At 54.2% G+C, this 16051-nt stretch overlaps 2 protein-coding genes across 4 annotated transcripts; both read right to left on the bottom strand.

The window, feature by feature from the left end:
• Positions 1-252: 252 nt before the first annotated feature.
• Positions 253-7092, bottom strand: REM2 (RRAD and GEM like GTPase 2). Of its 2 annotated transcripts, none has more exons than XM_032265552.1 (5): positions 4493-7092; positions 2906-3244; positions 2569-2642; positions 1691-1898; positions 253-1314 (listed from the first exon to the last, which is right to left on the bottom strand). In XM_032265552.1, exons 1-5 carry the CDS (start codon positions 4593-4595, stop codon positions 1019-1021), a joined length of 1020 nt encoding a protein of 339 aa, XP_032121443.1. In that variant the 5' UTR covers positions 4596-7092; the 3' UTR covers positions 253-1018. The 2 variants fall into 2 exon arrangements, with proteins under 2 accessions (XP_032121443.1, XP_032121441.1); XM_032265550.1 differs by having other exon boundaries at positions 2906-3247; positions 4493-7091.
• Positions 7093-7227: 135 nt separating this feature from the next.
• LRP10 (LDL receptor related protein 10) lies at positions 7228-15565 on the bottom strand. 2 transcript variants are annotated; one of them, XM_032265548.1, is made up of 8 exons: positions 15435-15565; positions 14991-15035; positions 14330-14465; positions 12292-12482; positions 11169-12186; positions 10729-10858; positions 10495-10608; positions 7228-8400 (listed from the first exon to the last, which is right to left on the bottom strand). In XM_032265548.1, the coding sequence occupies exons 1-8, from the start codon at positions 15469-15471 to the stop codon at positions 8398-8400; spliced, it is 1674 nt and encodes a 557-aa protein (XP_032121439.1). In that variant the 5' UTR covers positions 15472-15565; the 3' UTR covers positions 7228-8397. The 2 variants fall into 2 exon arrangements, with proteins under 2 accessions (XP_032121439.1, XP_032121438.1); XM_032265547.1 differs by lacking the exon at positions 7228-8400 and having other exon boundaries at positions 9469-10608.
• Between the last annotated feature and the right edge of the window lie 486 nt (positions 15566-16051).

Below are 16051 nucleotides of genomic sequence, written 5' to 3'. Positions count from 1 at the left end.
AATGACTTCTAGGAGGTCCCTGTTCCTCTCCAGGCCTGTTTTCTCATTGGCAAACGCACGAAGTGGACCTGATTATCTGTAAGGGCCTGTGGCCCTTTGACACGGACTACCCCAGGCCAAGTCAATTCCAGAGCCTCCTTAGAGAGTTAGGTTCCTTACTTCTCTGGGCTTGAGTTTTCTTGTGGGTAATACAGTTTCCATCAACACCCATCCCTTCCCCGGAGAGTCCAAGAACCGTCAAAAGTGAACAGATGCAGTACAAAAATTATTTATTGAAAAGGGAAAGGGTGGCCCCTTGCTGGTGCCTCCTGGGCCCTGGCTAAAAGGGGTTGCCCCTGCTCAGCATCTGAATGCAAAAAGTCTGTCCACCCCTTACCTTTAATAACCTTAAAGGGGAAGTGGGGTGGTGGACTGGTAAGTCCACTTGAGAGAATCAGTCTCAAGAACAGCGCTTCCAGGCCCTTGCCTTTAAGAACTCCTTAAAGGCAAAGTGGACAAATACTGTAGATGAGAGCCAGAACGTTTTCGGGAAGGTCCTTGGAAGATGGGGGGGGGGGGGGTCTCCGTGTCTTTACCTTTAAGACTCTTTTAAAGGTGAGGCATGTTCACGCAGCGTACAAAGAAGGCAAACTCCGTCAAGGAGTCTACAAAGCACTTTTCAAGATCTCGCTTTTAGTATTTCTTTACAGACGAGGTGGCCAAGCGCGAATTAATTTAAAAAAAAAATACCTTGCAGAATTATTTTTCTTCCCTCCCCGCTCACCGGCCGCCCTCAGGTCTGCGTCCTCGCCTTCTAGGCGCCCTGGGGTCCGAAGGTTCGGAGAACGCGTGGGGGCGGGCGTGGAGGTTCCGCCCAGCGGACTCGGACCGCCCCCGGCGGTCACACCGCGGCATCCTGGGAGTTTTTGGTTTCCTAGACGGCCTCCACCGGGGAAGCCGGACGGGGGCGGGGCGAGGCGAGGGGGCTAGCGGAGGGCGCGGTGACCATGGCGACCGCAGTGGCCATGGCGACCGCGGCTCAGAGCACCGAGAGGTCGTGACACGACCTGGAGCGCTGCTTGAAGAACTTCGCGTTGCGCGGCACCAGGTTGGCGAGGAACCGTTTGGCCTTCTTGGTGAGGCTCTCGCGGCGTGCTGGCGGTGCAGGGCCCTCGGGGCTGCCCAGCTCGGGCCTCTGGCCCCCGGCGCGGTTCCGGCCCCGCCGCAGCCGAATCTGGCGCACCGCGCCCTCGAAGAGCTCCCGCGTGTTGTGGTGAAGTGCGGCCGACGTCTCGATGTGCTTGCAGCTCAGCGTCCCGGCCAGGTGGCGGCCCTCTGCGGAAAGGGACCGGCTCAGGCGCCCGCTGTGCTGTACGGGGTGGGGGGTGGGGTGCCGGGACGATGGTGGGCCTGGGGAGTGCCTGGGCTTGTGGTTGGAAAGGTTATCGGTACTAGCGAATCTTGGAACCGAGAGAACAAAGTGGTGGAGGTGCGAAGGAGAGAGAGAAGTGGGCCTTGGAGAGAGGTGAGGGGAAGTGACAAGAAGGGATTCTCAGGGTCCTTGAGTGGGGCTTTGGGAGTCTGCCTTTAGACTAATTGCAAGTGGGTTCGTACATCAGCGATGGTAAAACGGCCTTAGGGAGAAGAGGTGACCTGGAAGGGAGAGCGTTCCCTTGAGATCGCAAGTATGGAATCTGTTCAGTATACACACCCTCCAGTGATACCTCCCGGGAGCGGGCCAAGTCGCTCTTGTTTCCAACGAGGATAACTGGTAGGTCGTGGTGCGGCCTCCCAGCCCGGAGCCTAAGTAGGGTCTCTGGAACTTTGGAGAAGCTCCGTCGGTCAGTGACTGAGAAGACGATGAGAAAGGCGTCCCCGGTCTGAAGGCAGTGGTCCCGCAGCCACCCTCCTGCATCCCCCTGCAGACAGGCAGAGAAATGTTAGGGCTGGAGGGATCTCCTGATCCTGGGCTGTGAGGGAGAAGGAAGTCACCTGCTTAGGACAACAGAGCTAGTTAATAGCAGAATCTCCATACCCAGAATGTTTGTGGAGGAGGGAGAAATTAGTAATGTGAAGGTCCTAGACTAGGGTAGCCATTCTGATTTCTTAAGTTAAGTTCTTGATTTTAAAATGAATATTATTCACATGTCTGTAATTTGGCCTCTTATTTCTATCTGGTAATCTTTGTGTCCAAATATTAAGCAGTCTTCACTCTTTCCCCCCTTCCCTGATATTCCAGAGCCCTGAGCTCTTGTCCTGTCACATCAGATTCCTTCAGGCTGAAAAATGTATGGATGGAGTCGATTTCAGGGTGTCCAGCCTAGCTTGCAGCTGCAGGTTTTGTCAAATTCCCATCCTGAGTTTCCTCTGGGTCAGAAGATTCTGGAAAGACTGTAGCTTTTAATGGCCATGGCCTGTGGTATGAACATTGGTGTGGGCCTTTGCCTTCTGAGGTGATATGAACAAAAGCTCAGGTTCCAGTACATGTTGAAACCAGGACCAGCAGTCCCACCAGCCTTCAGCCAGACTTTGCCCTTCCCCTGTTCTCCCAGCTTCATCACCTGCCTGCCACCACATCTTAGTTCTCACCTGTTCCCAGATGTCATAAACAACTAGAGTCACTTCTTCCTTATCCACCACGATGCGTCTCTCATAGGTATCCTCTGTTGGAAAATAGGGAGAGGGAATAAACTCTATTAGGAGGTTCCCCAACATTTGTGAGACCTGGTAATCAGGGACACCTCAGATCTCAGCACCAGAGAAACCATCCTGCCGTCCGGCCCCAACTTTAGGGAAGCTGCCATAGAAAGCATTGGAGAAGCTTCTGTTAAGCTCTGTCCTCCAGGGGCTGCTCAGGTCATCAGCACTTCCTTCCCTGACCAGGGCCCCAGAGCCCCCTCAACCCCTGCAGGGCTTCCCCAAATACCTGAGTTCTCTGGTTCATGAGTACTGTCTCCCTGGAGACCACCAAAAGTGCCTGCTAGGGTGCTCTTGCCCACGCCACTCTCCCCCACTAGCATGACCTTGAAGATGCCATCCTTTTGAGCAGGGGGAGCCTCCCCTGAGCCCAGCGAGTCAGAGGAGCCAGAGGATGAGGCCTGAGGTGGCCAGTCAAGTTCATCTACAGCCTGGGCCCGCCGGAGCTGGTGCTTGTAGGGGACAGGCATACTGCCTCTTCGTCTGGGGGCCCCAGGGGCAGAGGGTAGCCCGCCCCGGTCCAACTCTGCCAACAGTTTCTCTGGATTCTTCAGCAATGTGGCATCTGCTTCTGGGGTGGGGTGGGAGGGCAAAGAAAAGGAAGCTGTGAGTGGGATATGCCCAGCCATCTACAGAAGGCTCAATCCAGGCTATTCCAGCATCAGAGGCCCAGCCACACCCACTTGATGACCATTACCCAGAAGTAACTGACAATCTCTGGCCTGACCTCTTACACTAAAGTCTCCAGAAGCCTGAACTGGAGCCAACATGATAGCTTCTCCAATGTGGTCCCAACCCCAACCTAGTCAAAATGTGCCCCATGCAGGGAAGGGACCTGAATGCAGGCTCACACACCCACTCACACATTACACTGGCACACAGGCACACCCCTAGACTAGGCCTCTGGCCCTGTGGGGTGCAGCAGGGATTAGGGGAAGCTGCCTGTCTTTCCACCAAGAGGCCCTTCCTCCTCCTGTTTCCAGCACTGGTAATCCCCAAACCGAGGAGAAGCAGAGAGAATGAGAAGCTGAAGCTGCTGCCCAGTGTCTGGGGAGTAGGTATAGCAGAGTAAAAAACTTTGTAGTGAGCCTCTTCCTAGGAAAGGGCCTTTGCTTTTTGAGATGATGTGCATGTTGGGTCTCTGTGGACTCTGTGTGTGTGAGAGAGAGAGACGGGGGCTGCTGCTTCCCGTGGCCCTATAGGTGAGCATCCCTCAGTGCGTGGTTGGGTGTGAGAATCCTGCATTCCTGTCTGTCCCTGTGAGTGGGAGAAAATATTGTGTTCATAGAGAGGTAGAAGTAGAGAGAGAGTATGTGTGAGAGTGACAATGCCAGGGTCAGGGTAACTGGAGGAGGAAAACAGACACAACAAAGGGGGCTGGAGGGAGGCTGGAAATAGCCCAGGATCAATACTTGGCCAGTAGCCAGGGCCTCCAGGAGCCAGAAGAACCCTTACAACAGGTCTCCGGGGTAGCCCCCTGCCTGTGATTCCCAGGCTTGGGGGCTGCCCCTTTCTTCTCCCCTTCCTTCTTGCCCATCCCAGCCTCGGGAATGAGGCTGAGCTAAGGGCCATGTACCAGTTTCTCAAGCAGAGCCCTGGGAGTGATGGAGGAGGGGGCATTTAGGCAGCTCTTCCCCTCCACCCTAGCCTAATCCCAGTCCTTGTGTGAGCAGGGGTCTTCTCCACTTTCTGAATTGCTCTTCTCCTCTTGCAGACTGGGCTCAAGCTCCCTCAACCCCTAGTTCTGACGTCCCCACCAAAGCTTCAGCTCCCACCCCCATGGTTTCAGCAAGAACCTGCCCAGGTTATCCCTCACCTGGCGTGGGCGTCCCTGGAGGGGAGGCCTGGTGGCTGCCAGAGGGGCAGAGTGCTGTGGTTTCTGTGTCCATGTCCATGTCGGTGTCCAGGTCCGTATGCATCGGTGTGCGTGTGCGTGTGCAGCCCAGCGGCTCGCAGCACCCGCTCCCTCACTCAACAGCACTGTCAGCTTTTCCCTTTAAATACCACCCCCCAACACACATACCCTCCCCACAAGACACCTGGGGAAATTGTCCCGCCCCCTGATGAGGTCACACATGCTAATGAGCAGTGATGTCAGCGGGATTCCCTCCTTTCCGTCCCCCCCTCCCTTTCCTTTGTATCGTTTCCCTCTGGGAGCATACACACTGCAGAGCCTGGTTAAGGCATGACAGAACAGTCAGGGGGCAGAACAGACAAGGGTTGCTGGGGGTGTCATGGGTAAGGGAGCTGAGGGTGGGAGAAGGCAGGGACCTCGGGAGGTGAAGATCTTTCTCCAGCAGCCAGGACTATGCATCATTTGTCTCTTGTATTTCCAGTCCACTAGCCCAGTGTCCAGCTTAAAGAGTGTGCTCAGTGGCTGCACAGGGGGAAGAGGCAGAAAGACTAAAAGCTGGTTTGAAAAACGAGATATAGGTCAAAAGAGGTGTGGGGACTGAGGCACAGCCACCCTGCCACCTTTTCCTTCTCCAGCCTGCCTCTTCTGGGCCAAGAGCCACAAAAGTACCCATTTCCCAGCCTCTAGGCAGATGCTCTAAGGAAGGAAATACAGCTGCTTCATTTGGGCAGCTTCATTTTACCACTAAGTTCAGGTACGAGCAAAACATTGTGGAGGCTCCTCCACCTTCTCTCCCTGCCAGGCCCACCAAGCCAACAATAATCAGAGCAGGGAAAAAGGACCAGACAAAGCTAGCTATCTCAAACACGAAGTTCCCAATCTTAAGTGGGGCAGAGGGAGAGCGCCGGCTACCTCCCAACTCCCCTACCCCACTGTTAATGTTTTTTGGTGAAACTGCCAGGACTTCTGGGCTATGCAAGGCAGATGCACAATGGATGATGTCTGGCTGTTTGAGGAAGCCCAGATAGCACATATCTTACTTTTCCTTTTATGCCCAGTTCCCTTTTCTTTCAGGTTTCTTATCCTGCCCCTTTCCTGCCTGTCCTCCTTCCTGACACCCTTAAGCTCCCAAAAACACATTCTGATTTCCTTTCCTTGCCCCATTTTTGCCAGATGCTGTGCTAAGCACTTTCCTGCATTATCTCCTTTCATCTTCTTGACCCCAAGGCTCACATGGTAGGTAGGTGGCCTGTCCCTAAAGCAATCCTGCAGCTGGAAAATGGGAACACCAGGAATCCCACCCACATCTTTCCAGTGCCAAAGATTTTTTATTTCTACACTATGCTGCTTTCCTTCTCTTAAATATTCCAACTGTCTCCTATTATTGGGAACAGTCTATCCTGCAATCCTCAGCAGACTTTTCCAATGGAAAAGGTAACTAATCATCTTGGGAACAATATGCAGTTGACGGTTCACTTATCTGGAGGTCAACTACAGGGCAACAGTACAGGGTTTGAGGAAGCAGAAAGGACTCCTTAGCAGCTAAAATATTCATACACTTTACTCACTGGGTAGATTCTCCAGTCCTAAATCATGGCCTACTTATCCTTACTTTTATTCACAATTTTAATGTGTCCATGTGTGTTCCTGTACTAGTAGATTAGAAACACATTTAGAGTAGCAAGTGACCCCTGGTAGCCAGGGAAGTAACACCACACACACAAAAAAACATTTATTGCACTCATATGCATTTTATAAGTGGTCTGAGGTCATTTAGCATAAAAGCAAATAGCTCCCCATATGCCTACAGTTACAGTGTCAGGAGACACTGCTGGAGAAAAGCCACTGGTTTCTATGAATGATCCTCAGCTATTCAGAAAATTTTTATTATATTGCAGATGTGCTGAAGACAAGTGTAACATTTTAGAATTACTTCCTTCCAAAATGAATATTTTTATTTTTTTCAGAGAGAGGGTCTGTCCCTATTGCCCATGCCCAGGCTAGACTGCAGTGGTGCGATCATAGGTCACTGTAACCTCAACCTCCCGGGCTGAGCATTTGCCTGTGTCCAGGCTCCCTCAGGAATGGGAGGTCCTGTGGAATAGTGGGACAAGGGTGAGATTTGGAATGGAGTAGTGCCAGGTCTAAATCCACCACTTGGTAGAGACTGGGCCAATCTTCGGATTTCCCTGAAGCTCCTCCTGAGCCTGCGAAATAGGGTTTATGATGCCCATGGCCCAGCTCTGTTGTGAGGGTTCACTTCAGGTGATGAAGAATCTGGCATCATTAGGCACTCACTCTTTTTAAAAAAAAAAAAAAAAAACGTCAATAGCAAATTTTGCCTAGACAGGCACTCACTCTTTAACCACCTTGGTGCTTCCGCAGCCTTAGGCTGTGTGGCTGGGGGTCCTTCTTCCCTCCCAGTGAGGCCTGGAGCTTGGTTAAGGCCCATGATTTCCTTTCCTTTTTTTTTAATCTATTTATTTATTTTTAGACCAGGTTATGAGACTAGCTAGTTTTTGTATTTTTGGTAGAGACAGGGTTTCATCATGTTGCCCAGGCTGGTCTTGAACTCCTGGCCTCAGGCAATCTGCCTGCCTTGGGCCCCCTAAAGTGCTGAGGTTACAGGCATGAGCTACTGTGTCTGGCAGAATTTTGTTTCTTAAGGACCGAGTTCTGGTATCTTTTTTTTTTTTGAAAGGGAGCCTCGGTCTATTGCCCAGGCTGGAGTGCAGTGGTGCGATCTCAGCTCACTGCAACCTCTGCCTTCTGGGTTCCAGCAATTCTCCTGCCTTAGCCTCCCAAGTAGCTGGGACTGTAGGTGCATGCCGCCACGCACAGCTAATTTTTTGTATTTTAGTAGAGACAGGGTTCCACCATGTTGCCCAAGCTGGTCTTGAACTCATGAGCTCAGGCAATCAAGCCTTGGCCTCCCAAAGTGCTAGGATTACAGGCGTGTGTGAGCCACTGCTCCCAGCCCTGGTATCGTCTTTTATCTTAGATTCTAGACTCTGATTCACAGCCTGATTCCTATCTCATGCTGAAAATGCCTCCTGCCTTCCCACCAAGAGCCTTGATGTGGGTCCCACACTCGTAAGACCAAGCACCTTGGATATTGGTATCTATCTTGACGAATTTTAAGTTGCCTCATTGCTTTTTTTCTTGGGCCCTGGTGGAAATAAACCTGAGTGACTGCTCCCCAGTGCCATCACTTGGGTAGAACCCTCTGTCTTAGTTTTCCCATGCTGCCTGTATAAGGTCAGTCCCCTATCCCAGCTACCTTGGGGCTTCACTATGGCTGACATGAGTATTATTACTGCCTACACCCTGTACAGCATACACCTAGAAACTAAAGAAACTTCTTTCAGGCCCACTGATCTATAAGCACAGGCCTCCCTAATGAACTCTGCCCTAAGTCCTCCTTCCAGCATTCAGAAGCATTCCACCACAAGGAGCAGTTTTACCTGAAGTCTTTGTCCACTTTCAGTTTGCAATACCACTAGGAGAGAAAAGGTCTGGATAAAGGGATGAAGATTATCAGGCTGCAGGTAATTGAGGTGGCTATGGGGAAGAGAAGAGCAAAGGAGAGGGCAAAGACCAGGCTATGGAGAGGCAGGGGAGGGAGAATCAGTGCTTGATTATTTACACTGGGCCTGATGTTGAGTGGACCCAGGACTGTTTGTACTTAGGAAGGAGGGCCCAAAGGGAGAACAGTAAGCAAGAACCAGGTTCTCTGGAGCCCACTCCCCAGTCTCTGGAGAGGGTCTGCAGTGAAAGGAGCTTGGTTCTTCCCTGAGCCAAGGTGCCAGGGTCCCAGAACTGCACATGGACCCATACCCCTCTCTGCTACTTCACCAGGCTCTTGCTCACTAGGAGAAAGGAAAATTGTGCAGTTAGTGCTGGTTTTGAAGATGCTGACAGGCTGTAATCAACAGGGCCTCCCTACCAGGTGTGGGGCTAGGCTGGGTAACAGGCTTCACTGGGTATGGGGCTAGACAAGGAGAACATGCAGGGAGCCTCTATCCCCAGGGACTGACTCCATCAGGGGATTCCTCAGCTTTGCTCCTGAAGCATCACTCCCACCCCCACAACCTCCTTCTATGTCTTTTGCCTCGATTTTCCTTCCAAACTCAGGCAGCTTCTGTCACTTTGCTAAGTAGGGGCTGGGTTCCAACACTGCTTGCAAATCATTCCCTCCATTACCCGCCCCTCACTGCCCCAGCTCTGCAGCTCTGGCCGCTGCTTGTGCTCTCAAGCCCAGGGTCTCGCCCTCTTGTCTCTTCAGTTTGCTTGTCCTGTGGACACTTCCCCTGCCTGGAATTCATAGCTCTATTCCAACAGCATTCTTTAGAATCCAGTTTGGGCCCTCTTCCAGGCAGACCTCTTGGATTTGGCCATGGGAATGCCAGCACCTCATACCCTGAATGTTTGTGAATTTTCCCTCTACTCATCTTTGCCTGCTTTGAGGTATTCTGGCTGATAATTCCATCTGTCTTGCATAGGACAGACTGCTAAATGCCTGGTGGGCATGGAGGGTGGAGGGTAGGAGTCATGACTCCTGTGTCCCACCACAGGAGTGGTGCTTGGGGAATGCTCCATAAACGACAACCTTCCTGACTGCAGGGCCCAGCTGGCTCCCCTCACTTCTATCCTGGCTGTTAGGAAAGAGGCTTGGTGCACACCCCTGGAGTCAGTCACCGCAGAGCTGGGCCCCAGGCATTTGAGCGGAAATGGAGTGGGCTGGTCCTTATGGTTCCTAGAATTTTTTTTACCTTCTGTGTGGTTTAAAAATCAAGAGTGCAGGGGTTGGAAGATGAACAGGAAGAGGGGAGGAGGTAGAGGGCCAAGCAACGGCTTCCACAGGGAGAAGCGGGATGAGGTGAGCATAGACCGAGATGGGAAGAGGCGGGGCTCAGGCTCACGGCTAATTTGCAAAATTTTGAGATGTATGATTCCTTTATTTTTGACCTCGACTGACTGAGCAATGCCATAGCTATGGAACAGAAGCATTTGTTGCACACTTTTTGTGAGCCAGATCCTGTAGGAGGGATTGTGGATGGCAAAACCTCAGATTCTTCCCAAATCCTCCTCTTGGGGGCTGAAGGGTCTCCAGTTAATTGGCATTCCGGTGCTTAAGGCCACTTTTGGGTGGAGGTTTGGCAAGGATGGAGTGTCCAGGCCTATGATCCTCTAAGAACTTTACTTTTTAAAAACAGCCACCCAAATGGCGGTGGCGTGGGAAGCAGGTGGGGGTGAAGAGACTGGGGTCTCTGGCTGTGTACAGAGGAGGCTCTGTGAGCCCTCTCCCTGCCTGAAGGACACCTAACTTTACAGCAGCTACACAGGGTCAACAGGAGGCCTAGCAAGTCCCCTCAGATCCAGGGACAGGGAGGGAAGTGGTGGAGGGGAGGCTGACCCACCCTCTAAAGGGTTGTGCCACCACGAGTGGTGCCCCAGAGGAGAGGCCCCAGTAGAGTCCCTAGGTCCCCTCAGGTAAGCAGTGGCTCATCCTCTGCTTCAACTACCCAGATCCCCGGTTCAGCCAGTGGCACCAGCAGCACATCATCCTCATCTTCCGGGGCCAGGACTGCTGTGTGGGGACGAGGAGGGCTTCGGGTTGGTCCTGGGGGCCCCAGGCTGGGCAGGAGGCGGCCTCGCAGGGCCTGCACCACTCCAGACAATAGTGATGGCTCTAGGGGCAGTGAGGGCAGTGGCCCTGGGGCTTCGGGGACAGTAGCAGAGGCTGGAGACGTGCTGGCAGATGGGAGGGCAGCCTTGATGGGCAGTGGGGGTGCCTGCTCCCCATCTTGCCCACCCACTGCCCCACCCTCACGGGCTGGACCTGTGCTGCCATCTAGAGCCTCAAGGGGAGCAGTGGAAGGTGTGACCTGGGATCTGGACTCAGAGGCCCGAGCTGGGGTGCTAGTTCGAGGAAGAAACCCCCAGCGGCGGAGACGGCGTACCAGGCGGCGCATCAAGCGGCCCCGCTGGCGACGGCGGGCACCTGAGGCACCTCCTGGAGTCATATCCTGGCGTAAGATCTGTAGCAGAGAACGCAGGTTGCCCAGCACTGAGTTCTGCAAGAGATGAGGAGGCCTCAGAGTCAGAGGGCCAAAGGCTGAATGAAGGAGGGTACAGGGGCAGGGCCACAGCAGAAGCAGGACCAGGAGGTGCTAGGGTTGTGGGGAGTGACTTACATCATTAGGATTCTCTGTAGGAAAGTCTTCTACAGGTGGGATGGCACCCTGGGCAATGAGCTGCCCATAGGAAGGGGGTGCCTGCTGCTGTACAATCTCGGCCTCCATCCGGGAGAGGGGGGCGAAGATGCTAGAAGGAATGAGGACTGCTTAGTTACTGATAGTTCTCAGCCAGAGTAGACCACCCCAGCCTGGTCAGTCCTCCCCCTTCCACACCTGGGCCAGGCTGGCTGGAGCTGTGCCATGGCTTTCCCAAAGGTCATCTGAGGTCCCTCCTCCCTTGAGACTGCTTTCAGGATCTGGACCTGTCCCTTACAGGAGACAACTGACAAGCTGATCATGGGAACCTCTCCCCAAGGTGGCTTTCATGGTCTCCTGTAGCCGCATGGCCCAGTCTCGCCCTCAGGCTCTACTCTGTTGCCAGCCCCACTCCCACTGACCTGTACTCCTGGGTGCGAATGGCATAGAGCTTGCAGGTGCAGCCCAGGGCGATGACCAGGAGCAGGCCACACACTAGACTGCCAATGACCGCAGCTGTGATGACCTTGCGGGGCAGAGCATAGGAGCAGTCCCACTCATCACTGCCGTCAGCACAGTCTGGCTGCCCATCGCACACCCACGTCTCATACACGCACTTCTCGTCCCGGCATCGGAAATTGCCAGGCTGGCAATGCCAACAGCGTCTCTCGTCTGCTCCGTCAGCACAGAAAGTCTGGTAGTTGCAGCGGTCAGCAGGCAGGTAGCAGGCTGTGGCACCAGAGGTGCCAGCAGCCCCACAGGGGAAGTGTCCAGGTGGGCAGCCTGGGCAGTCCTCCTCATCTGTGCCATCAGCACAGTCCCATGAGCCATCACAGCGCTGTGCCTCACTGTAGCAGCGCTCACCTAGGCCTTCGCCAGCCCCCAGGCCAGAGCCTAAGCCGCAGGGTCTGTCCCAAGGCAAGCAGTAGCCCCGCACATGGTAGGTGGCATTGAAGCCACGACCACTGCTCCAAGCGACTGTGTGGTAGGATACAACAGCCTGGCCAGACAGTGTCTCCACAGTGACAGCCTTGCCATTGCTGAAGTGGGTGAGACTACGCAGTAGTCGGGAGCTCTCAGGGGGCCCAGGGCCATCATACACATGCACTGCATCTCCAAAGCCCAAGTCCAGGGCTGTGAAGCGCACGGCCAGCCGCCGGCCATCATGGGGGTCCAGCAGCCAATGGCAGGACTGGGGGTGGGAGACTGAGGCAAGGTGTGTATATCCAGGGGAGGAGAAGACCCCATAGAAGTCCTCCAAGGTGAGATTGCAAGGCAGGGAGGGGATGGGCCCTGAGGTCAGGCCAGGAAAGGGGTCTGAGGTGCAACCTGCTTCATCAGAGCCATCGCCACAGGCATCAATCCCATCACAGCGCTGGACAGCAGACACACAGCGGTGGTTCAGGCACTGGAACTCTTCCTGCAGGCACATCAACCAATCTGCAGAGGCACCATGGAGAGGGGCTGTGAAGCACCAAAGCCCTCAGGATCCTCCCCTTCTGCCTGGGGCTTTCATTGCTCCTCAGACATCCCTGTCCAGCCTACCTTGGCTGTAGGAGAGCAAGAAGCCCTGTCCCATGGGTGCTCTGGCCCCAGCATAGCTGTAAGTGATGGTAACATTGCCCCCAGGTAGCTGCAGAGGGCTGGGAGGTGCCTCACACAGGGAGATCAGTGGCTGGAGAGGGGAGCGTAGGGTCAAGTGCTCTGAGCCACAGGCCAGGTGTAGCTTCTGGAACCTATGGGAATAGAGGAGACCAGGACGTGAGATGCTCTTGACTGCTGCTGGCTTTCTCCTCCCCTGGTGCCACCAGGCCCCTTCTGTCCCAGGAAGCACAAGTCTGCTTAGCCATGATCCAAATGGCCAAATGAAAACTCAAGTCTATTTATTTATTTAGAGATGGAGTCTTGCTCTGTCACCCAGGCTGGAGTGCAGTGGAGCAATCTTGGCTCACTGCAACCTCTGCCTCCCAGGTTCAAGCGATTCTGCTGCCTCAGCCTCCTGAGTAGCTGGGACTACAGGTGTGCACCACCATGCCCAAATAATTTTTTTATTTTTAGTAGAGACGGGGTTTCACCATGTTGGCCAGGATGGTCTCGATCTCTTGACCTCATGGTCCACCCACCTCGGCCTCCCGAAGTGCTGGAATTACAGGCGTGAACCACTGTGCCTGGCCTTATTTATTTATTTGAGATGGAGTTTCACTCTTGTCACCCAGGCTTGAGTGCAATGGCGTGATCTCGGCTCTGCAACCTCCGCCTCTTGGGTTCAAACAAGTCTCCCGCCTCAGCCTTACAAATAGCTGGGATTATAGGTGCCCACCATCACACCCAGCTAATTTTGTATTTTTAGTAGAGACAGGGTTTCACCATATTGGTCAGGCTGGTCTTGAACTCCTAATCCATCCACCTCAGCCTTCCAAAGTGCTGGGATTACAGGTGTGAGCCATCGCTCCTGGCAGCCAAATTATTGTTAAGTCAATGTAGTCAATGGGGATCTTCCTAACATGGGCCAGTATCACCGTAAGACCATAAGATACATCCTAGAACCCTTTGGAAAAACTGACTTAAGAGGAAGTATACTGCATTCCAGTTCTTGCAGCACTGTCACTCAAGTATAGTATCAGCAGTAACTGGTGATTACCATACAGTTCGATTAACCAGCACTCATCATCTTGCCCCACCCCACTGTGCCAGATGTGAGACCTGGCTTGGTTCTCCAAGGCATTCTGATCCCTTTGCCCTGACAGCCTCTCGACAGGTTTCCCTCTCTGTTTGCCTACTCCTTTCTGGGTAAATTCATGGAAAGTGAACTATGTAAGGCAAATAGCTAGGTACTTAACATGGTCCCCAGATAATGATCCAAGGTCAGGGGAGCCTGGGGAGAGTTGGAATGTTTAAAAGACCTGGAGAAGCTAAGGAATGTCCTCAGCTGATTAAGGAGTAGTTGTGAATCTCAGGCAGGACACGCAATGAATGGAAGGACTCCTCAGAACAGTTCTATCTGAGCCAAGGATCATTTGTAGAGTGGCCTCTGTCCTTTGGAGATACCCAGAACCCAAGCTAGGTGTCCACTCCAGCCCAGCTCCAATTCACCGAGTCTGGCCCAGAAAAAGTCAGGCTTTTAGGGCAAACTAGGCCAAATCAAATTCTACTCTTCCCCTGTTGACAAGGATGGAAATTCCATGGAGAAGTGATCCCTGAATGAGCCAGGCATGGTGGCTCATGCCTGTAATCCCAGAACTTTGTGAGGCCGAGGTGGGCAGATCACTTGAGGTCAGGAGTTCAAGACCAGCCTTGTCAATGTGGTGAAACCTCATCTCTATTAAAAATACAAAAAAATAAAAAATAGCCAGGCATGGTAGCGGGCACCTGTAATCCTAGCTACTTGGGAGGCCAAGGAAGGAGAATCACTTGAACCTGGGAGGTGGAGGTTGCAAGATTGCACCATTGCACTCCAGCCTGGTGACAGAGCAAGACTCCGTCTCAAAAAAAAAAAAAAAAAAGAAAAAGAAGTGATCCCTGAAGACTTCCAACGGAGGGTAAGGGGCAGGGGAGAAGAATGAGTTCTTGCTCCGCTTCTCACCTGATGGTGACAGTCTGCTCCTTGCTGCCCAGGATGAGCCAGGTGCAGTTGGCAGGAGAGGTGCGGCTGTCCCGGACCAGGGGCCTCTGTAAGGTACCCTGAACTTCTAAGAGCACTGCTGGGGGGTCCTCACAAGCTGGAGAGAGGAACGTAGGACATTGGTAGTAGACAGCCCCTTGGCATGCCACCCTTCCCCCTCCCCTTGGAGGCTTATGGTTTCTAAAAGTCTGGGCTCTGCAAGTAGGAGCAGAGTATCTGCCTGCGCCCACACACATCCTGGAGTCACAGCCGCTGGCTTTGCTCTTTCTCTCCCCATTCTTCATAGCTTCACCAGTAAATGCTAATACGACAAACAATTCTGAGGTGTGCTTTGTGCCAGCCACTGAACCAGGAGGAGCAGGAAATACTGCCTCTACCCTCAGGGAGACTACATGATGGTTAGGATGATCAAGCATAGATATTCCCAGAAAAAAACAAACTAGTACATAGCAACTGCCAGATGAAGGTCCGCACCAAGCCTCAGTTTCCTCATCTATAAAATAAAGGCTAAATGATCTCCCCTCTAAAACTATGGTAGGTCCCATGAAGGAATAGAGAGTCCTTCTCTTGAGTGCCCCCTCTTTCCCAAGCCCACAGAGCCCCAGAGGTTCCCTCAACTCACCAGGATTTGGGAAAATAATTCGGTCTGGATGGGCCAGAGCGCCTCCTAGAGGAGGAGCGAGAAAGGGCAGGAGAGTGAGACCCCGTAGTTTTCTTCACCTGAGTAACTCAAGGAAGCCATCCGGGACTTCCGGGCAGTTAATAGGAAGAGGGAGTGGGGGTGGGAAAAGGTAGTGGCGCGGGACTTCTGCGGAAGGAAGGTCCGGCAGCGGGGCCGGTAGGGGTTGGTGGGGTGATCTGGGGAAGCCGGAGAAAGGACGAGGGCCGAGCGGAGCGGCTGGAGACTTCCTGGGGGTTGCGGTGGGCAGCGCTGGGGGTGGCGGCAGGGGCTGGGGGGAACAGGCAGGCAGGGCGGGGTGCAGGGCCGCACAGGAAGGAGTTAGAACTGCTGGCCGGGTGACAGCCCTGGTGCGGGGCTGGGGGGTGGTCTCGTTTCGGCCCTTACCAAGAAGGAGGAGGAGGAGGAGGGTGGCCGACAGCATCCTGGGCTGTCCGGAGGTGCCGGAAGAGTCCTGGAGCTTCCGTGGTCTACCCGATGAAGTCGCGGCGGAGCCCCGGGCGCCCAGGGTCCCCGGTGCCGCCTCCCCAAGAGGGCTCCATGGCCTGGGCTCGACCCGTGGTCTGGATGCCAGGGCTGGGGGCGGGGAGGCGGCGGCAGCCTGGGAGTAGGGGCGGTGCCCTTCGCCAACTTCGGAGTTGTTTTCTCCCGCCGCCGCCGCGCTCTGTCTCCCGGGGCCGGCTCTCGAAGCCCCAGGTCTCGGCACTGGGGCGCGCCCTCGTCTACAGTCCGACCACAGGCCGCGAGCGCCCCTGGTCTGGCCTGGCTGCCACCTGCCGGGGTTTGAGACCACTTCCTCTTCGAGCCAAACTTTGCCGACTGTCAGCCCCGAGGGCCGGCCGGGCGGTGCTCCACTCTTCCAGCGCGTCCAGCCGGCGGAACGCGACAGGGAAGCAGGGGAGGGGGAGAGGTGGCTCAGCCCGGCACCCCGGCCCTCGCCCAGGCGGTACCCCCGCCCGCCCAGGGGTTGGAGTAGCCTGGGCGGGTGACGAGCCCGGTCCCAC

This window comes from Sapajus apella, unplaced genomic scaffold, assembly GCF_009761245.1.
Source record: "Sapajus apella isolate SASKATOON/1434 unplaced genomic scaffold, GSC_monkey_1.0 scaffold151, whole genome shotgun sequence".
Lineage (NCBI taxonomy): Eukaryota > Metazoa > Chordata > Mammalia > Primates > Cebidae > Sapajus > Sapajus apella.
This window is presented reverse-complemented; position numbering and strand designations above follow the sequence as displayed.

Bases quoted from the DNA above. Each gene is read 5' to 3' on its own strand.
- LRP10 (XM_032265547.1), bottom strand. From the start codon at position 15,471: ATGCTGTCGGCCACCCTCCTCCTCCTCCTCCTTCTTG. The intron at 15,036-15,434 runs GTAAGGGCCGAA...CTCCTCCTCTAG, and splicing joins CCTCCTCCTCCTCCTTCTTG to GAGGCGCTCTGGCCCATCCA. The intron at 14,466-14,990 runs GTGAGTTGAGGG...TCCTCTCTCCAG, and splicing joins AATTATTTTCCCAAATCCTG to CTTGTGAGGACCCCCCAGCA.
- REM2 (XM_032265550.1), bottom strand. From the start codon at position 4,595: ATGCATACGGACCTGGACACCGACATGGACATGGACACAGAAACCACA. The intron at 2,643-2,905 runs GTATTTGGGGAA...ATTTTCCAACAG, and splicing joins TCATGAACCAGAGAACTCAG to AGGATACCTATGAGAGACGC. The intron at 1,315-1,690 runs GTGTGTATACTG...CCCTTTCCGCAG, and splicing joins CCGGGAGGTATCACTGGAGG to AGGGCCGCCACCTGGCCGGG.